Consider the following 16,878-nt stretch of genomic DNA (forward strand, 5'->3'; position numbering starts at 1 on the left):
GATGACAGCCAACCCTTCAAAAACAACAATATGGGACTGAAAATGGGACCCAGAAAAATCCATTGGGAAAGGCGCTCCCTTCCACCCCATCCTAGACGAACAGGCTCTATAGTAATCAGGCTCTCAGGAAGTGGTTTCTCCCTCCCCTTCGCCAGTTCTCCAGACCATCTGGATGCAGTTAGAAGCAGGCGTTTCCTGTCCTTGGCGTGGAAAGGAGGTGGGGAGGGGAGGAACGGGGGCTAAGAGGCCTCACAATTCAATTCAGTGAGGCTTGATTGGCATCACAGGGCATGCAAGTGTAAATCCCACCCCTCAAGAGCTTGCTCAATGGCCAGACAACTCAATTGTGCAGACCAGACACATTTTATCCCTCGTGCCAAGAATCCCCCATTGGATGACACTGAAATATCCCTCCCACCCATTAAGAGTGAGCGGGGTTAATGGTGAGAGACTCGTTGTGGGGGTCTGGAACAACTGGTTCGTTTGCAGAAGGCTGGCTCAAAACTGGGTCGCAGCCAATTTTGCAGCAACAAGGGTTGGTCACTTCCCATTTGTTCACTCACAGAAATAAGCTGAGGCCAGGTAGACGCTCCGAGCACCTCTTTGATGTCTGTATTTCTCTATGTACAATAGCTTATATGCAATATAGTTCCATCTATACAAATGGGCCAGACTCCTCTCAGTGCTTCCATGTGTCCTGGAGAGAAGCACCTTGATATCCTGCAAATTCCTTCCATTACTTGGTGGCATCAATGCTTTTGCTGCCCCCCCCCCCCCTCTGTGAGATGGCTCACCTTTCTTCAGTTATACATTCATGCCCTTTTAACATCTCCTCCCAAGACTAAGATCAATTCCAGGAGCAGCTGCCATCAGAATGGCACTCTCAGAAATGTTGCATTTTTCAATCTGGGGTCCCTTCCTGATACGCTATCAGAAAGGAATCCTGTCCACTTTGAACATGCTGCCATGCCCAAGATCACATTGAGGCTGGCCGTTCTTTGATTTTTAAGTGCTCTTGACAGAAACCCTCCTCAAAAGGGGCTATTGTTGCGTCCAAGCGGAATCTGACACCTGGTTCCTCCACCTTTCATCTTAATCAGGTGTGGAGAACCTCTGGCACCCCTCATGTCGCTAAACTACAATGCCCACCATCCCTCAGCAAGCGTGGTCAGCGGCCAAGGATGATGGGAGTTGTAGTTCAGCAACATCTGGAGGGCCAAAGTTTCCCCACATCTGATTTAAATCCTCCCCCATGCCTTTTGGGTGGCAGCACTGCCCCAGCCCTCTTCCTCCCTCCCTCCATTCTTTTCCACCCTCATGCAGTCACCTCCACCAACCTTACGCACACAACCACTCTATCAAGTGGGGCGCTCACTGCCACATCACTGCCCCACATGCTTCCCCACTCCAGAAGATGACCCTTTGACCGCTGCGAGGCCATTCTTTTGAGTCTCACCCTATTTATTCTCCTAGCACTCCTTCTGTCATCATACTTGCGTTTCCACTATAAAGCCAATATTGCGGTTATGTGTGTGCATGTGTGCGTGAGAGAGAGAAGGGGGGTGGAACAGGGCAGGAGGAGACAGAGCTGTAAATCCTTCAGCCCAGCTGGACCTCAGCACCAGAGCCCCACGGGGACTCCATCACCACCCTGAGCAGCTCCTCAGCCAACCTGCTAGGATTCCCAACGGATTGGAGAAGCTTGGCCAACACCGCGGCTTGACAGGTGGGCCTTGCCATGTCCTGGAGAATGTAAGCAGCACATTTCCGAAGCAAGCGGGGCCGGTTCTGCCGTTCAGCCAAGCAGTACACCTGGCCTAGAGTCTCGGGGCGCAGGAAGTCCCGGCACATGGCGTCATCAACCAGGGACTGGAGCTCGGGGAGGAGATACTGTTCGGCAACCGTGAGGATTTCTTCGGCTAAAGCGAAGGGGACCGAAACCCCCAGCACCGAGCAGGGTTTGCCGCGGCAGCCATGGAGGAAGTGCGCGAGAGCCAGGAAGGGCTCGGGAGACACACCGCCCAGCCTCACGGTGGTGTGGCACGACTCTGCAAACCCAGTGCTCAGCATGGCACAGAAGACCTCAGAGGCTTCGCTGATGACCTGGCGCACGGTGGGCACCCGGGTGCCAGAGTCCAGCTGGAAATACAAGTCGGCCTTGCCTTCGTCCATGAAGCGGCAATAAGAGCAAGGAGGCGGGGAATCCAGGCGCGGCCTCTTGGAGGCAGGAGGGGACGGCGAGGGAAGACCTGTGGCTTGGGAGCCCAGGAGGAGGGAGAGGGAATCCAAGGCGTAGAAAACAAGGCAGGGATCGGGGTCCCGCACCAGGGCACCTAACAGGAGACGCAGGCCAGAGTGGTCCAGCAGAAGTTTCCGGCAAAGGGAATCCTTCCTATGGGAGACAAAGAGAAAACCGCTTTGTATCCTCAGTACCTTTCGTTAGATCCCAACTCCCCCCTTCTATTAGCTGAAAAATGAGAATTGTAAAATATCAGACCCCCAACATTAACACACACTTTCCTCTTTCCTCAGTCTCCACACTTTTTGCTTCTTTCAAAAATAAGTATCTCATACACTCTTTTGAGTGCCTTGTGGTTCATGTGGTGAGGAGTAATATACTCCCCCCCTATAGTTTCACTGTCCACACCCCCAAATTTCTGAATCTGGGGCTAAATAAAACCCTGAGGTCACTCCGTCCCAGCCTGGTGGCTGCTCCTCATTCAAGATGGCCGCCACCATTTTGGTAGCCACATGAGGAAACTGCAACCACGTGAGGAAGTAAATCCTTTTTATCCCCTTCTCTTCATACCAGTTTGACAGAGCAATGTCAGACCTACCTGCAGATAAGTGGAAGGGCAAGTGCACAGGCCACCTGATCAGATTCGGAGCCCGACAGCAGCATGTGGGTGAGGACACCCACCCCGTAAGGGGACTCCGCTTGCACACAAAGGTTCATCAGCAGCGTCTCTCCTGGAGGGAAGGGGAAGAAGGGGTTAGAAATGCGTTCAACAAACAGCGCCTCCGTTTGATGCGGCATCTGCATCAACTCTGAAGGGAGCCAGCCCACTTTTTGGCATCTGCCCTGCCCCCAACTGCCCAGTCAGCCTTTTCTGTATCGCAAGAGCTGCGGTCCCCCACAATTTATTTCATGCTCCATTTTATGTCTGCGAAACATGTGGGAACCAAAAAGGCTCTCTCTGATCTGAAGCCTCAACCCCAGCCTACGTCAGCAGGGGTGAGGTGGAGGGGACTTCAATTACTCAGCAGTGAGGGGGAAAGTGGTTTCATACACTACCATAAGGTCGCTTTACACGTTCCAACACTGAAAACCACTTCAGAGGCAAAGGCCTGCTGAGCATCAGCTAACAGCATGGCCTGTGGCAAAGACAGACGAGGAACCACAGTATCCCAACAAACCAACTGGCTTTCCAATGAGCCAAAGACCCACTAAAGTGAGACACCACAGCATCTTCAACATGAGAATACCTGGTTCCTCTTTAATATGAGGAACCACTCAAAAAAATAAACTATGCAGGCTTGAATTCCAATATCCTAGAACAGAGGTTCTCAAATCATCCTCAGTAGACCACCGTTTTGGTGGTCTCCTTTTGGGTGCTCCACAGAAAGGTTGTGGAATATCAATACAGTGGTGCCCCGCAAGACGAATGCCTCGCAAGACGAAAAACTCGCTAGACGAAAGAGTTTTCCGTTTTGGAGGTGCTTCGCAAAACAAATTTCCTATGGGCTTGCTTCGCAAGACGACAATGTCTTGCGAGTTCCTGCTGGTTTTTTTCCCTCCCCCCCCTTTTTCTAAGCCGCTAAGCCGCTTATCAGCTGATCCAATCAGCAGATAAGCCGCTAAAAGCGCTAATCCGTCAATGGGCTTGCTTCGCAAGACGAAAAAACCGCTAGATGAAGAGAATCACAGAACGGATTCTTTTCGTCTTGCGAGGCACCACTGTACTTCGCCCTCAACTCTCAATCCCTGGGATAGTTCAGTTGGTAGAGCACGAGACTCTCAGGGTTGTGGGTTTGAGCCCTATGTTGAGCAAAAAGATCCTTGCATTGCAGGGGGTTGGACTAGAAGACCCTTGTGGTCCCTTCAAACGCTACAATTGTATGGTTTATTTTTCTGTTGAGCCAAACTAGACTCCCCTGAACTCTGTTCAAAAGCTCCCAACACATCCATTGCACTAGAAAGGCACTATCAAACGCCAACTGTAAGGAGAGTTGTGCATGTGGTTTGATGTACAGGACCCCAAAAAAGGGGGGGGGTAATTAAGTGGCCTTTTGAGATCTCCAGAAATTTTAAAATTACTAGTGGGGGGAAAGTTTAAGAACCGCTACGCTGGAATGCAGAGATAACAGAAAATCCACACACCAAGTTCCTTGAACCTCCTGGCGTCGTGCTCCCCGGCATCCAGGCTTCTTGGCTCCGCCTCTTCCCCCTCTTCCTCGGCAGTAACAGCCACCGCCACCTGCTCAGGTGACACGCCAAGGATCAGCCAGGCATGGATGAGCGAAGCGCCGTAGGAACGCACAAAGGCCTCCAGGCAAGTGGGGTTGCAGGTGAGGCGGTGCAGCAGCCGGAGGCAGCGAGAGGAGGGGACGGGGCTTCTCGTGACGTAGCGCAGCAGCCCTTGCAAGGTGGCCGGTGTCACCAAGCTGCGGCTGGGATCCTCAGCCTGGGAAAAGCGGGAAAGGAGCAGCAGGACGGGGGCCTCGGGGGCATGGAGCTCTCTGTCGCCCCCGTGTGGAGAGAGGGAGAGCGGCAGGGCTAGGGAGAGCAGTGGGGACGGAGTCTCGCCAGCAGGACGTGATGCTTGAGGAGGTGGCGCCTGCTCAGACGTTGACCGGAACTTGGCACGGCGTTTCCAGCAGGACGTAGGTGTCCTGTGCTCATCGGGAGAACTTGAGAGGCTCTGAATGCTCAGCTTTGGGGTGATCAGACAGGCCTCCTCGCTGGCTGGCGATTTGGCAATGGGCCTGGGGGACAGTTGGCTTTGGTCACTCTTGCTCAGAATCAACGCCATGGCAGCCAAGTGTGAGTTACTGGTCCCAGGCTCATTTTGGTCCATTGTCAAAGCAACCCAGGTCGACTGTTCCGTATCTTCACCTGGTTTTGATGGATTCGTCAGCATCGAATTTGGGGCTGCCCCTGAGGACAATGAATGGGACAGCTTCAACACGTCCTGTCCAGGGAGTCCTTTCTTTGGACTGGCTAGATCTTCCTCTTCTGATTTCATCAGCAGCCCCTTCTGCTGCTTACTCATCTCAACCATTTCCAGCTCCTTAATCTCCTCTGAATCTGGCACATCCAAACAGAGACTTCCAGGTTTGTCGAACACAGGCGATGCCACTGGGAACAGGCTCTGCTGTGGATACGCTCCATCTCTCTCTGCTGGGTTTAAGGTCTCGGTAGAACTTGGCTGACATGCAAGGGGCAAATCCAGTAATGGAGAGTTTAAGAAATCAGGGGATTCGGCCCGGGACTGGGTTTTTACTCCAGATGTGGCATGGCAGGGCCCATGGGTTTCATCTTGCAGCTCTTGGTTGGGGCTGACGCATCCTTGGACATCCAGTTCAGAAAGGGTGGTGTCGGGGGACCACTGTGGAGAAAGGTCTCCTGGGCTGGCAATGTAGCCTTCAGAAAGAAGCCAGGATCTGCAGAGTGGATAGAAGGAAAGGCACAGATATAACGGATGAAGTACAAAAGCGATTGTAGAGTTTGGGGTGGGCAGTGGGGAGGGAATCACATGACCATGTGGCATGTGGTTGGTAGCCATTAGCGGGTGCGAAGTGTTGGAGAAGAGTGCATGTATCAGCTTCTAGCCCACAGCAAACGGACTACAGGCATCTGTTGTTGTGTGCATGACTCCGCTTTTGGCAGCCAGCTGCAAAATACTGCAAGCATCTGCACGTACAGCTGTGCGGTGGCACATGCTTGCCAGAGCCTTGAATCGAACACTGCAGGCGCCTGCTACCACACAGCCAAACGATGGCATCAATAGGACATTGAAGCAAAATACAAAGAACATCTGGTGGCAGCAACCACAGCCACCCTCAGTAGCACAACAATCCTGGGGAACAAGGGAAGCACATGACACAGAACCCTAAGAAATTCAAGCCCAGTTTAAACGCAAAACTATTGTTTAGTTTTGTTTAAGGGCGCGGGTGGCGCTGTGGGTTAAACCACAGAGCCTAGGACTTGCCGATCAGGTCGGCGGTTTGAATCTCCTCAACGGGGTGAGCTTCCGTTGCTCGGTCCCTGCTCCTGCCAACCTAGCAGTTCAAAAGCACGTCAAAGTGCAAGTAGATAAATAGGTACTGCTCCAGCGGGAAGGTAAACGGCATTTCCGTGCACTGCTCTGGTTCGCCAGAAGCGGCTTAGTCATGCTGGCCACATGACCCAGAATCTGTACACCGGCTCCCTTGGCCAATAAAGTGAGACGAGCGCTGCAACCCCAGAGTCAGCCACGACTGGACCTAAAGGTCAGGGGTCCCTTTAACTTTACTGTTTAGTTTTCCAACCTGCGTTTCCAGCAGAGAAAAGTTTGAAAACAAGCTAAAAGTGATTCCGCAGAGCTGGCAATGATTGGAGTAGGGCAACATCCCTGTCCAGCTCCTTTGACCCTGCCCCCAATCTTGACACCTTTGCTTCTTTCCATTTTCCACGGCCTTGCTAAAAATTTAGAAAATGCTACACATTTAGATGTGACTTATTTGCACAAGACATTCCAAATGGGGTTTGTTTTGTTTTGCTGGTACAGAACTGGCATGTTCTGGGTATATACTTTGCTCACCATAAAAAGCCCTCTTTTGAAAGGACATCACCTCTTTCAGGCCTTGCATAAAACAATTCCCTAGCTTTAGGGAAGGCTCTTTACCTGAGGCTCTGAAAGCTGGAAGACTCTGCTCCAGGCGTGGCCTGCTCCCCACGACGCCCCTCTGCAGGTAGGTCAAAAGAAGCTGCATCCCTCTCATCTACCAGGTCGTCCTCCTCCTCTTCCTCTTCTTCCTTCCGGCCTCTCCATTGGCCCAGCGCTGCCAGCCTCCCAACCAGCAAAGGCACAAGCCCTCCAGCCTGCAGCACCTCCAGGGCCTCCTCATCATAGAAAAAGGCCACGAAGGCCACCACCACACGATCGTGGGAGGAGCTGTGGCCCTGGTCCCGCAGCAGGGACAGCAGCAGCTCCAGCCCCCCGGCTTCTCGGACCCGGCTTCTATTGATTGCCTCTCGGCACAGCAGGCACAAAGCTTTCACCAGAGGATGGAGGGCCATGCCAGGTGCCCCGGCCCTCTGGCGTTGCCGGATCTCCCCCACCAGCACCTCCACTCCACCAGCGTTGCCCACAGCTGGCCTCAGCATGCCCTGCAGGCAGAGGTTGGACAGGGCCACCAGAGCAGTCTCCCGCACCGCCCGCTTCTCGTGGCTAGTCAAGGCCACGAGGGTTGCCACGCCGCCCGCCAAGCTGATCTGCTGCGCGCAGTCGCGGCTGCAACCCTTCGTCAGCTCCAGGAGGGCGCGCACGGCAGCTGCAACAAGGGCGGCGTCATCCAAGGAGGAAGCCAAGCGCTCGGCAATGGAGCGCACCACCCCCTGCTGGACCAGCACAAGGCGATGCGCAGGCGTGTCAGCTAGGTAGCGCACTGCCCTGATCACACTCTGCAAGCACTCTCTGTCCTGGGAGGTGGTGAGGACCTGCACTAGCGGGGGCACTGCTCCTGTAATGGGAGATTTTTTTGGGTGGCGGGGTGGGGGAGAGAATGGAAGAAAAAGAAAGCCAAGTTATAGAGTCTCATATATTACCATTTCTCTATGGTTTGCCAGCAAACATCCAAGCCTCTCCAACTGGCCTGCCAAGTCTCAGCACCATCTCTCTCCACAACCACCCCCATCTTTTTCTGCTACTCTCAGCAGCTGCTGCAATGAAGGTGCTGTGAGCAGCAGATGCAGAGGACCTTAAAGGGCAGTCGCCACTTCCCAGGCAATTTTATCAAGGTAATATGCCACACCCTTCCAGGCTACTAGAAAAACACGTTGGTGATTTTTTAGCAGAGATGGGTGTCCATCTTACCCCCAGCTCCACAGATGGGAGCAAAAAGAAAAGGGTTCTGTGGCCACATCCCTTTCTATTGAGAGGGCTGCCACAGATTCCAAAGCAACTCCTCCATCTGCATCTAAGTTTTAGAAGTTTATATGAACGTCTGCACTTGAATCCAAACAGAAAGTTGTGCAGAAATTTCACCCAAATTACAGCAAAATTCCCACCCCGCCTCTGTTCTCTGTCCCAGATAAACGAGGGTGGGGAGAGAGATACACAGAGAGAATTAAAACAAGTCTCCAACACGAAATACGTTCCCCCACCAATTTTACCTAGGCTAAAAGAGAAAACTGCTAACATGTTACCTAATTTAACACACAACCTGTTTGTAGTTTATCCAGAAGTGACCAAATGCTCCACACAGATCCCCTATTCATTCTGGAATCCCAGTGCATTCTATCTGGGAATTTTGTAATACATGAAGACTATAAATATTTTCAATAACGAGAACAAAGCTTCATGTTTATATAGTGCATTTCAAGCACTCAGAGTACTTCACAGACATTCTTGCTGTAATCTTTACAACAGCTCAGTAAGGTAGTCCAGCATGATCCTGGTATTGCAGAGCGGGTGCCAAGAGTGAGAGTGCAGAAGTTTGCCTGGGGCCACCAAGTGAGGCTATAACTGGGATAAAACTGGGCTTTTCCAGCTCAGATTCTTAGCATTCCCCTCCACTATGCTAGTTTTCACCAAGAAGCTTCCAGTTATTAAGATATGGAGGCAATGAGTAATTATATAAACTCATGTCAGTCTAACACGTGGAAATGAGGAGCACCTCATTATGGGGGAGGGAAAGCAAGCAGAAAGAGATGCCATTCCCCCTGTTGCAAAGGGGCAGGAAGTCATAACATATGGACTGGACCCCCACCCAGCCCCACATGAACAAACCTGCCCTCCATCCCTACCCAGTGCACCATCCCACTTCCAACCTGCTTCATGAATGGCCTGGCAGTTTTCTGTGTCTACAGCCAAGTTGCCGAGGGCTCGTGCCGTCCGATTCTGGATGCTTTCTGCAGCAAGCGATCTCAGGATAGTAACTATAAACCCACAGATTGTGGCGGGGGGGGGGGCAGGAAGGAAGAGAGATGGAGAATAATGTAGCTGTAAAACCACAAACAACTTTCAGGGGAATAGCTGTGGTAGTCTGTTCCAGTGAAAAGCAACAAGAGTCTTGCGGCACTTTAAAGGCCAGCAGATTTAGCTCTCTTTGCTTTTTTTTAAAAGTTGTGTAAGAACAGCTGTTTAAAGAGGGTAGCATTTTCTGCCTGATTCTACCCCCACCCCTTCCATGTAATTCAGGCCTTAAGCCCTCAACCAGGAATTATCACATTTCTGCACTCTATGTACTGCAGTGCTTACTCTACACTGTATAGTGCTAAAGATTTATGAAAAGGTGTGGTCTCTCTTGACAACCAGTGTAAACACTGCTTTCCAAATGCACATACGCACAAGGTCTTGCTACTGCTAGGGGGAACCTCAATATAATCCCAAATCCCCAAGATCATTGCTAGCTTCTCCTAGAGGGAAAAAGCCAACCACTTCTAGTTTGCATGTGTTCACTCATCTTAAAACAGCCCCACAACCTATGAAAGAACCAAACGGGGTAGAAGCTCAAAAGGAAAACACTGAACTTAAACAAATTTGCATTGGTTCAAGCCAGCAGTTTTGCACCGTCCTCCATCGATGGAAAGACTGAGGCTTTGGCATTTACACATTTAACGGCCAGGTGGCGCTGCCAGCTGCAAAAAGCAAATTACAAGTCCCTGCGCATCCTCAAGCAACTTCCCTTAAAGGCTTAGGCATCTCCTCCCACCACAGCATTCAAAGGGTCACAAGTCCAACTCGAGTAGCTCAGGATGCCAAGAGGTGTGCGCATGTTCCATGCCAATGCCCTTTATTCTTATTACATTTATATCCCACCTTTATTCCAAGGAGCTCAAGATGGCATAAATGGCTGTCCCCCGGCCCCATTTTATCCTCACAACAACCCTGTGAGGCAGAGTGTGACAGGCCCAAGTTATTTTATTTATGTATGTATTCAGTTTGTATACCCTTCACCCACCGATCTCAGAGTGGTTCAGCCAATGGATTTGAACCCTGGCATCCCGGGTCCTATTCTGACACCCAACATCAGTCCGGTGCAGAGGTTAACCAAGGGCGACAGCTCATCACCCTTAGAACTGCACGTATGGCTTCAACCCTCCCCAGCCCCAAGGGCAAAGCCTAACATTAGCTGTGACTCCTGCGTTGCAGGGGCTTGGGCTGGCTGGCCCTTCCAACAGTTCTGCGACTGTGATTTCCACTTGCCAACACTTAACGCCCTTTAAAAAAACTAAAAAAACATAAGGAAATCCAAGCTACATCATCTTATTTAACGAGCTGGGTATCACACATGACAGCCCAAAGTAAAGGTATTGGAGAAGGCAGAAAGGCCCAGAAAGTGAGCCAAAGCAGCTATTATTCCACGCGAGGATCCAATAATCCTTACAAACTCTGGGGACGGGACCCCATCCTTTGACAAGTCAAGGGGGCCTTGGCAACACAGGCACTCAGGCAATTTTTGGGAGGGGGGCTGGAGGGTTGACTTGGGGGCCTTAGGATCCCACCTGGCGCCCCCCCCCAAAGGTTGTGGGGGGGACCAAGACTGCCCCCGAGCTCCCCCTTACCCCAAGGGGGTACCTGGTCCTCCCCATAAGTGGGGCCCCCCACTTACCGAGGGGCGGGATCCCGCCCAGCTCGCGCACCTGGGTGCGGCTGGCGCCCTCGGTGCAGCAGTTGCCCAGGATGCTGAGGGCGAGGTCCAGGGTGCGTCGCGGCCGAGGGGCGCCGGCCAGGACCCCCAGGAGAGGCGCCAGGCCCCCTCGGCTCCGGAAGCGGGCGATGCCCCCGGCCTCCTTGATGTGCTGCGTCCTGAGGGCCAGCAGAGCCCGGCCGAGGCCCGGCTCGGCGCCCTTCTGCAGCTGGGCCAAGCAGTAGCCCAGGGAGCCCCCCGGGGAGGTGGCCCCGACCCCGGCGCCCCGGGGAGCAGCAGGAGGAGGAGGGGGAGCCGCCATCTTGGGAGAAGCCCCTGCCAAAGCCGGGCGGGGGAGGGGCGGGGGAGACCTTAGAGCGGCCGGGCCCCTCGGCTCTGCGGGAACTGTAGTTCGCTCCCCATGAGGACAAAGGTGCGGGGGGGGGGGGCTGCGAGGACTATAGGTCCCGAGATATAGCCCGAGTCCCCCTCCCGGGCCAAGGGAGGCGCGTTGCGTGACGGGAGTTGTAGTCCCTTTCCCACCTCCTGGCTATAGACGGTGTAAGGAAACGTCGGGAGCAAAGACTGCAACTCCCAGAAGGCAACGCGCCACCAAATGGTTGACTCGGGGAGAATGGAGGAAGGCACGACGGGAAAGTATCCCGGACTGCGCCGCGCGTCGTTTTTGGCGTTTGCAGCCGTCAGTTTTTCCTGTTTTCCTGGGGAGAAATACGCGAAAGTTGTGTTTTGATTGGTCGTTCCGGGCTTCAGATATAATAAAGTGTTATCTTAAGTGCTTGCATTGGAGCACCGTGGCTTTTGCTCGTTCGATTTAAGTTTTAAAGTGTGGTGATGAAACATTGCATCAGCTAGGTAGTTAATGGCTTACACACTTAAGACGGAAAGTCAAAGGCGAGGGTTAAAAAAAAAAAACACCGTCCCGGGAATTCTGTGCAGTAGTTTAAATTTAGACAGGGAAAGAGAAGACAACAAAGGGAGAGGAGAGTCGCAGAATAAAGTTCCGCTCTGGTCACGGGGCTTTACTTAATGTGGTTGCTTCGATATTTATATTCAGGGTTACCCTTTCCAAGGTGACTTCTTATATATTTTTTAAAAAAACCAATTACAATCATGTTACTTTTTTATTTATTAAATCTATATCCCACCTTCCAAAGGAAAATAAAAAGTTATAGCCGGAAAATCCTCACACATATAACAATATGATAGCGGTGACAAATTAAAGTAGCAGCAGAATCAAACAATGCAGTGACCCCCCCCAAAAAAGCAGCAAATGTGTATATATGAGTGTTGGCATCTGTCTGTCTTGGGAGACAATGGAAGAGTGCACCATCGAGGCAAAGTCAAACCCAAACTGCGGGAGAATTCCAGCGCCTGCTCTGGCTGTTGAGACCAATGAGGGAGAGACATGCTTTATTCCAGCTGTGGCAGATGAAGGCATCCAGTATAACTGATGCAAGTGCACCATGCCATTTCTTCTCCGCTCCTCCGGTGGTCATTTCTCCTCTGGTTACTGATGTGGCTATACAACTTGTCTGTCTCCAGGGATTCCCATACAGTGGGGTTAATGTTGCCAGAATTCATGTCACTCTTGCAGACATCTTTGTAATGCAGAGTTGATTGGTCAACAGGCCTGGTGCCGAGGCCAGCTCCCTGTATTTTTTTTTTTTATAAATACTTTTTTATTTGCTTTTTTCCAGGGTATAATACATCCTCAATGACACAACAAAAGCGATTTTACAAATAGAAAAAAGAAATATAGAAGAAGAATTATAGAAAAAAAAGAAAAAAGAAAGTTCACTTTTCCAATCAAATTTTCATAATCAACTGGACTTCCCCAAGTCTTCCATCCCCTGTTTTCCTCACAATAAAAATAAACAGCAAATTAACACCTTATTTTGTATATTTTGTGTTTTCATTTAGTTATAAATTCCGCAATTTTTACTTTTCAAAACCATAACTTAATTTCCGTCTTTCACCAATCTCAATACTGAAGCATGTTTTTCTCAAAGGCTTAGCAAATTCTTAACATTCATATAGCTTAAAATGTTTTTGTAAATAGTCTTTGAATTTTTTCCAGTCCTCTTCCACTGCCTCTTCTCCCAGGTCTCGAATTCTGCCTGTCATTTCAGCTAATTCCATGTAGTCAATCAGCTGCGAGTGCCATTCTTCCAGCGTGGGTAGCTCCTGTGTCTTCCAATATTTGGCTATCAGAATTCTTGCTGCTGTAGTTGCATATAAAAAGAACGTTCTATCTTTCTTTAACACTCTCTGGCCCACAATGCCCAGAAGGAAGGCCTCCGGTTTCTTGCAAAAGGTGTACCTAAACACCTTTTTCAATTCGTTATAAATCATTTCCCAAAAGGCCTTCACCCTCGGGCATGTCCACCAGAGGTGAAAAAAAGTTCCCTCAGCCTCCTTGCATTTCCAACATTTGTTATCAGACAAGTGATATATCTTTGCAAGTTTAACTGGGGTCATGTACCACCTGTATATCATTTTCATAATGTTTTCTCTTAAGGCAGTACATGCCATAAATTTCATACCGGTGGTCCATAACCTTTCCCAGTCTTCAAACATAATGTTGTACCCAATGTCCTGTGCCCATTTTATCATGGCTGATTTAACTGTCTCATCTTGTGTATTCCATTTAAGCAACAAGTTATACATTCTTGAAAGTACTTTCGTCTTGGGTTCAAGTAATTCTGTCTCTAATTTGGATTTTTCCACCTGGAAACCAATTTTTTTGTCATTTTTAAAAATCTCTAAAATTTGGGCATAATGAAACCAGTCTCGCACCTTTCCTTTCAGTTTTTCAAAACTCTGCAACCTCCAAGTATCACCATCTCTCTCTATTATCTCACAGTATTTTGCCCAGCCACTCTCCATGTTACGTAGTTTTATGGCCTTAGCCTCCATCGGTGATAACCACCTCGGAGTCTTACTTTCAAAAAAAGTCCTTGTATTTAGTCCAGACAATAAATAAAGCTTTCCTGACAATATGGTTTTTAAACAGTCTATGAAACCTTATCTTGTCGTACCAAAGATATGCATGCCACCCAAAAGCATTGTTGAACCCTTCCAGGTCTAGGACATCAGTGTTTTCTAGCAAAAACCAATCTTTCAACCAGCAGAGGGATGCAGCTTCATAATACAATCTCAAGTCCGGCAGGGCAAACCCCCCTCTTTCCTTTGCATCTGTTAGTATCTTAAATTTTATTCGGGGCTTTTTGCCCTGCCAGACAAACTTCGTGATATCCCTCTGCCACTTTCCAAAACATTCCACTCTGTCCACGATCTGAAGGGTTTGAAACAAAAATAACATTCTTGGCAATACATTCATCTTAACTGCTGCAATTCTTCCTGACAAGGAAAGTTTCAGTCTTGACCAAGTTTCTAGGTCCTTTTTAATCTCCGACCAACATTTTTCATAATTGTCCTTAAATAAATTCAAATTTCTCCCAGTCAAATTAACCCCTAGGTATTTCACCTTTGTAACCACATTTAATTCTGTTTCCTTCTGGAACCCATCTATTTCTGAAGATGTCAAGTTTTTTGCCAAAACCTTAGTTTTTTGTTTGTTCAACTTGAATCCCGCCACCCGACCAAACTCAGAAATTAGCTCTAAAACTCTTTTTGTACTAGTTTCTGGCTCCTGTAATGTCAAAACCAAATCGTCTGCAAAGGCCTTAAGTTTGTATTGTTTTTCGCCGACCTGTATTCCTTCCACCAGCTGGTCCCTCCTAATCAAATTCAGCAACACCTCCAGGACCGAGATAAATAACAAGGGTGATAGGGGGCACCCCTGTCGTGTCCCTTTTTCAATTTTAAACTCCTCTGACACCACACTATTTACTATCAATTTAGCCTTTTGCTCTGAATAGATTGCTTCGATGCCATTTTGAAACGCCCTTCCCACTCCCATCCCTTCCAAATTTTTCTTCATAAAATTCCAAGATATATTGTCAAAGGCCTTCTCCGCATCTATAAAAATCAAAACTGCTTTCGTATTCATATTTGTCTGTAGTAACTCCAAAACGTCAATAATGTTCCTAGTATTATCAGACAAATGCCTGCCTGGGAGAAAGCCTGCTTGGTCCTTATGAATTACTTCGTTCAAAACTTTTTTCAATCTATTTGCTAAAATGTCAGCAAAAATTTTATAATCCACATTTAGGAGTGAGATGGGACGATAATTCTTAAGTTGGGTCTTTTGAGATTCCACTTTTGGTATCAGGGTAATAAATGCTTCTTTCCACGATTCTGGTGCCCCCTTCCCTTCCATGATCTGATTACATACCTCCATTAGTGGCTGTGTCAAGTGTTCCTTCAATGTCTTATAATATTTGGAGGTAAGTCCATCTGGGCCTGGAGATTTGCCTATTTGCATGTTCTGAATGGCTCTTTCAATTTCCTGTTGTGTTATTTTATGGTTCAGGACTGTTTGTTTATCTTGTGTTAACTTTTGAAGGCCATGTTTTTTTAAAAAGTTGTTTATTTCAATCTCTGCTTGTGGTCCTTGGGTGTACAATTTTTTGAAATATCTCTGGAAACACTTTCTAATTTCTTCTGGTTTCTGAATACATTCTCCTTCAACCTCCAGATTGGTAACAAAGTTCAATTTTTGTCTCTTTTTCAGCTGCCATGCCAGCAGCTTCCCACATTTATTTGCCGATTCAAATGATCTTTGTTTCATCTGTTTAATTTTCCATTCAATTTCTTAATTTATCAATTTCGTATATTGTGCTTGGTGGAATTTTATTTCTCTTAAAACTTCTTTTGACTTTGGATTTAATCTCAGCCTTTTTTCTCCATCTCTTATTTTGTCCAAAATCTTGTCCTTTTTACCATTCCAGAGTTTCTTCTTAATAGTGTTCTGTTGTATCAGAAACCCTCTCATAACAGCTTTGCTCGCGTCCCAGATTGTTTTCTTTTCCACTGAAGTGTTCAAATTTATTTCAAAATAATCTTTCAACGTTTTTTGGGCCTTCTTTACAATCTCCTGATCTCTAAACAAATAGTCATTCATTCTCCATCTGAAGGTTCCAGCTGGTGTGAGTCTCAAGTCCATTTTCAAAGCATTGTGATCGGAACAAGTTTTGGTGCAGATCTCTATTTTTTTTGTCTTAGGTGCCAGTCCTCTAGATATCCAGATTTGGTCGATTCTTGTCCATGATAGGTGGGCCTCAGAAAAGAATGTTCCCTCCTTACCTAGAGGGTTCTTTGTCCGAGGCCAGCTCCCTGTAAAGCACATCCTTGGAGATCCTGCCATCTTTCATACTATGCACATGACCAAGCCAATGTAGACGTCACTGAGACAGGAGTCTGAACAAGCTGGGAATGTGGGCTTGAAAGAGCACGTCTTTCTTTGTTTGAGACTCTGTCCTGCCATATGATGCCCAAAATCTTCCTGACACAATGCATATGGAAGGCACTGAGGCGTCGCTCCTGGCTGCTGTAAGTTGCCCACAACCATGCAAGCTTGGTAGATCTTCATCTTGGTATTGATCATTCTCCCAAACCCTTTTGGAGAGGCGAGCCATTGCCATAGCAGCCTTGCCAATTAGCTTGTCCAGCTCAGCATCAATGGAAAGGTTGCTGGTTATGGTGGAGTCCAGGTAGACAAAATTGTCTATCTTCTCAAGCATGTGGTTACCACCACTGATGCATGGAGTGCTGGCGACATCCTGACCCAATACGGTCTGAAAGGCTGATGGTGAGGCTGAACTTCCCACAGGCTTGAGCAGGAGCCTGTCTCTAGTGTCGCATCTATTGTGTCCTTGAGTCTAATATCTCCTGAGGGTGGATTCACACCAGGGCCTCAGAGGTCAGTATTAACCTTGGATCCAAATAAGTGGGCATAGGATTGCAGCCCCTGTAACCCGATTTCCAGTTGGCCATGCCAGTCCATCTACAGTACAGGACAAATGTTTGCCTAAAAGGGAAGCCTCAGAGGATCAACCCCCCTACTAATAATTAAACCTCACAGCCCTGCCCAGTGTACTGTGAGAGGCAGCTAAATCC

General features: G+C 48.8%; 1 protein-coding gene across 1 annotated transcript; it reads right to left on the reverse strand.

Annotated features, from left to right (window-relative positions):
• Nucleotides 1-597: 597 nt before the first annotated feature.
• Nucleotides 598-11,347, reverse strand: ARMC5 (armadillo repeat containing 5). Its single transcript, XM_082195522.1, has 6 exons — nucleotides 10,819-11,347; nucleotides 9,035-9,142; nucleotides 6,888-7,725; nucleotides 4,382-5,664; nucleotides 2,838-2,970; nucleotides 598-2,392 (listed from the first exon to the last, which is right to left on the reverse strand). The coding sequence occupies exons 1-6, from the start codon at nucleotides 11,156-11,158 to the stop codon at nucleotides 1,600-1,602; spliced, it is 3,495 nt and encodes a 1,164-aa protein (XP_082051648.1). The 5' UTR covers nucleotides 11,159-11,347; the 3' UTR covers nucleotides 598-1,599.
• Nucleotides 11,348-16,878: the final 5,531 nt, after the last annotated feature.

This window comes from Podarcis vaucheri (genome assembly GCF_965113315.1).
Source record: "Podarcis vaucheri genome assembly, chromosome: 13".
NCBI lineage: Eukaryota > Metazoa > Chordata > Lepidosauria > Squamata > Lacertidae > Podarcis > Podarcis vaucheri.

What these genes read in the sequence shown, in the direction of transcription:
- ARMC5 (XM_082195522.1), bottom strand. Translation starts at nt 11,158, where the DNA reads ATGGCGGCTCCCCCTCCTCCTCCTGCTGCTCCCCGGGGCGCCGGGGTC. An exon ending in CCAGGCCATTCATGAAGCAG is followed by an intron (nt 7,726 to 9,034) that starts GTTGGAAGTGGG and finishes CTCCCATTACAG; the next exon opens with GAGCAGTGCCCCCGCTAGTG. An exon ending in TCCAGCTTTCAGAGCCTCAG is followed by an intron (nt 5,665 to 6,887) that starts GTAAAGAGCCTT and finishes TCCACTCTGCAG; the next exon opens with ATCCTGGCTTCTTTCTGAAG.